Source organism: Galeopterus variegatus, unplaced genomic scaffold (genome assembly GCF_000696425.1).
Source record: "Galeopterus variegatus unplaced genomic scaffold, G_variegatus-3.0.2 Scaffold3793, whole genome shotgun sequence".
Taxonomy (NCBI): Eukaryota; Metazoa; Chordata; class Mammalia; order Dermoptera; family Cynocephalidae; genus Galeopterus; species Galeopterus variegatus.
Window position 1 is genome coordinate 185,719 of NW_007729904.1, and position 4,237 is coordinate 189,955.

Below are 4,237 nucleotides of genomic sequence, written 5' to 3' on the forward strand. Positions count from 1 at the left end.
GGCCATCCCTATATAGGATCCGAACCCGTGGCCTTGGCACTACGAGCACCGCACTCTCCTGAGTGAGCCACGGGGCTGGCCCTGGAGCTGGTTTCTTTATCCATAAATGACAAGGCTAAATTGAGTAAGATCTGAGGTTCCTTCCAGTGCCAGCATGTCTTTGACAACTTTACCGTTGTACCTGAGACCATGTCTACATGAAGACCCATCCTCTTGTGTTGATGGAGATAGGCAGACCCTGTAGGCAACATGTGAAGAGAACTTCAAAAAGTCCAGGCTCTACCATGTCTTATTTGTGACTTTGGGCAGGTCACACATTCTCATAGTCTCTGATCTCCATTCTCCTCAACTTTATTTAGTATTCATAAACCCAGGGTTTTTAAAAACGAATAATGAATGAAAATGTATGACATTAAACTCTACAAATGTGATAACTGTTGTTAAGATGGCACCTGGGTGCTAGCCACTGAGTAACTGTAAGAGTCCTGGGAGTCAAAGCAGCTTCTTTTGTGCATGCTGTCTGCCTTACATAGACTGTGGTCTGTACTCCCAATCCTAGTTTTCTGCCTGGTATTATTCTGTTCCCTGCTCCTCCCTCCCACATTCCCACTATTTGGATATTCCCAAGCAGCAATAACCATATAAATTAGCCTGTTACTTCAAGGTTTGGGCAGAAAATAAATCTTCCTAAATTTGACAGTTTACCCCATACCATCTCACCACACAATACACATGCACACACATGTACTTCTTTATCCTCTCACATGGATTTTGCTAATGACTCATAAAAGAGTTAGATTCTTGTTCAAGTACTGACTTTTTCTGGCTGACCTCCTATTCTCCCCACCTCCCCAATCAAGCCAGAAGGCATAGATGTGGCAGGGAGTATGAGAGGAAACCAAGAAATGGGGATACAGAGGTTAAGAAGACACATTCCGTGCCTTCAGTCATGTTGTAAGGGCTGCAAGAGAAGTGAGTGCAGACTACTCCAGAAGGTTCCTGATGTGTCAGGGAAGGTGGGAAAAGGATAAGGGGAGATGGCACTTGAGTGACCAAGACAAAAAAAGTGTGTGTGGGGGGGTGTATTTCCACCTTCCAGATGAGGAGATAATGTCAGAAATTTCAGGAATTGCTCCAGGGTCATCTGTAATTACTTTTTTTTTTTTTAAATAAAAGGCTTTGCTGGTAGGGGGAATAAAACAAAAACTAGTATTCAGAACAATGAAAAGTTAGACTTTTTAGGAAAACTATCTTTACCGCTATGCTAAAAATTGTCAAAGACATTTTTAACGTCACTTCTTTTTTTTTTTTTTTTCCCTTTTTTTGTCTTTTTTACTGACCGGTAACGGGATCGCAACCCACGGTGTCGCGCCCGCACCGGGGACCGGCAATGGGATCGCAACCCTCGGTGTTGCGCCCGCACCGCGCTCAACCAGTGAGCGGGAACCAGTCTCCACATGGGATCCGAACCCTTGGCGGGAGCGCCGCTGCGCTCCCAGGCGGCGCACTTTCCAGTGCGCCACCAGGCTGGCCCATTAACGTCACTTCTTGTTAGAAAATTCATGTACAGTGCTAGGTTAATGCCGGTATAATTACACTTGTATACTTGGTTAGTACCCTGCTAGGTTTTTTCCCCCCTGCTATTGAGAAGCTTCCTTTTTCTTCCTTCCTTTCTTCAATATGAACCAGATATAAATGAGAAATGTAGCAGATTGTCATTTGTTAAAAATTATCTACATTTCATATACTTCAAAGATGGTAAATTGGCTCAATAGTAAAAATCTTTTTCTGCAGAGTGTTAATTGTACCAAAGCAAATGATTTGCCAAGACACTAAAATCCATTCTTTTGTTTGACCTGCGTAGTTATAGATCACCTTTATTACAGATCACCTAAAATTTGGTTCCTTTCCTTCAATGAATATCAGTTTATTTATTGCTTATCTCAATTCCCAATGCCTTAGAAGAATACAGATCCATTAAAATGTTACATACACATACTTGAACTTTGTCACTTTTTTCCAAACATTTTGATTACACTTTTATCTTAATAGCATTTTATTTCTGTCATAGAAAAAATATTGTTGACATGCCTTTAACTGGGCAAGTCATATAATTTATGTGACCTAAATTTCCTCATAAGTAACAGGAGATATGAGATCTAAATTCCCTTCTTCCTGTAAGATTCCATGATTTGTTATTTTGTTTCAAGTTAATGTTCTACCAGGGTAGGTTAAAGTTAAATAGAGGGTTGTTGATGGATCAGGGTTAAAGAAATTGTTTTGGAAGAAATATTTTGGGGTGTGGGGGGGGTGTGGCTGGATGGTATAGGGATCCCAGCCCATGACCTTGGTGTTATAAGGCTGTGCTCTCACCAACTGAGCTAACTGGCCAGCCTGGAAGAAATCTTAATGTATACATATTGTCACACACTAAGTTACCACGTCTAGTAGCTTCTAATGTGCTTTTATTTCCTAGATAAAAGGCATCAACAGTAATCCATCTTCAGGCTTATGTGAATTTTGCGAGATTTGACTGTAGAATAATAAGAGTACCAGCATGTCACAGGTGTACAGTTGGCAGACAATAAGTGATTGTTGAAGTTAACTTAAGTGTGATTGAATTGATTCTCTTGATGAGTTATAAACTGTTTCTAAATACAATAATAGAAGAAAAAAGAGTTTCACAACTAAGCCCAGGAGGAGAAATGAATACACAAAGACAATATGCAAATGTTTATAGCAGCTTTATTTTTAATAGCTAAAAACTGGAAGCAAACAAATATTCATTAACTGGTGAATGGATCAACAAAATGTGGTACATTCATATAATGGAACACTATGCAGCAATAAAACAGAACAAATGAAGGAAACCAGACACAAAAGGCTACATGCTGTATGGTTCCATTCATAGGAAATACTAGAAAAGGCAAAATTATAGGGATAGAAAACATCCATTGTTACCAAAGTCTGGGGAAAGAGGAAGACATTGACTGTAGAGAGACACAGAGTAACTTTTTGGGGTATTGGGAATGTTCTATATTATTTCAGTGGTGATCACGTCAATGTGTATGTTTGTCAAAACTAATCAAATTGTACACTTAAAATTGGTGAATTTTATTATGTGTAAAACAAGCAGACAAAGAAAGCTAGGGCCAGCATCTTGAATGCCTTTCAAAGTGACTACTTCACTTGGGGAAATAATCACTTCTAAACTGCAAATTTTGAAAGCCTATTGTTAACAAGATATTGATAATATATATTTTTATGGTGAATCTATATGAAATATTGATGCCTAAAAGGTGTTTGCCTAGAAAACAGTGAATGATCTACTTGCTTTAATATCTCATTGCATTTTTATTTTCTTTACTTCTCTGTACAACCTAGAAAAACTAATTGAGGGACTCAAATCTCCTGACACTTCTCTTCTGCTCCCTGACCTCTTGCCTATGACAGATCCTTTTGGTAGCACTTCCGATGCTGTAATTGGTAAAGTCATCATCTCTGTTTCTTCAGTCATGCGTGGTATGTGTGTCTGTTTCCAGAATAAGTACCTAGTTAACAGATCCCTAGTGAATAGCCCTGGTAAGGAGTGGATATGCCACGAAGCCTCCTGGTTTGGAGCTATGCCTTGTTCTAACCTAGAAGCCAAGGCTATTTAATCTCACTTATCACTCCAAATGAAGTGTTTTTCTCTTCTTCCCAGGGGTACAACACTATTATTTTTCCTTTCTTGATATCCTGCGATTTCTAGAGTGAATTTCTTATGAATGAGGAGGAATGTGGAAAAATTCACCTTTATTTACAAAAGCTTCATGAAAAAAGTTGGTTTCTAATGGGACCTTACCTTTACTGACCTTAATGGAATTTAGCAAATTCTTCTTTAGAAAGCTCTTGTCTGTGCCAAGTATCAGTAACAGAGTAACTGAGAGAACACATTGCCTACTGGTTAAGCCTTATGAATAGAAGCCAGGGCACAGGGGCTTGGTCTTGCATTTTCCTGTGCTGTGACAGCAAGGCAGGCAAGACCTACAAAATGTCCAAGACCCCTGAACTCCAGGAAGATACAGTCATTAGAGACATAGTAATACCTTTGGGCAAAAAGTCCCAGAATTCAGGGGCCGGCCCGGTGGCGCACTGGGTAGTGCGCCGCTTGGGAAGCGCGGCGGCGCTCCCGCCCGAGGGTTCGGATCCCACATACAGACCGGTTCCCGCTCACTGGCTGAGCGAGGCGCGGGAG

The 4,237-nt window shown here is 40.4% G+C and overlaps 1 protein-coding gene across 2 annotated transcripts in view; it reads left to right on the top strand.

Moving 5' to 3' along the window:
* Positions 1-4,237, top strand: part of AAK1 (AP2 associated kinase 1) — a 156,880-nt gene that overhangs the window by 144,198 nt on the left and 8,445 nt on the right. For both annotated transcript variants that reach the window (XM_008585992.1, XM_008585991.1), the window contains exon 17: positions 3,385-3,486. In XM_008585992.1, coding sequence (XP_008584214.1) covers positions 3,385-3,486 — 102 coding nt within the window. The remainder of the gene's footprint in view (positions 1-3,384; positions 3,487-4,237) is intronic.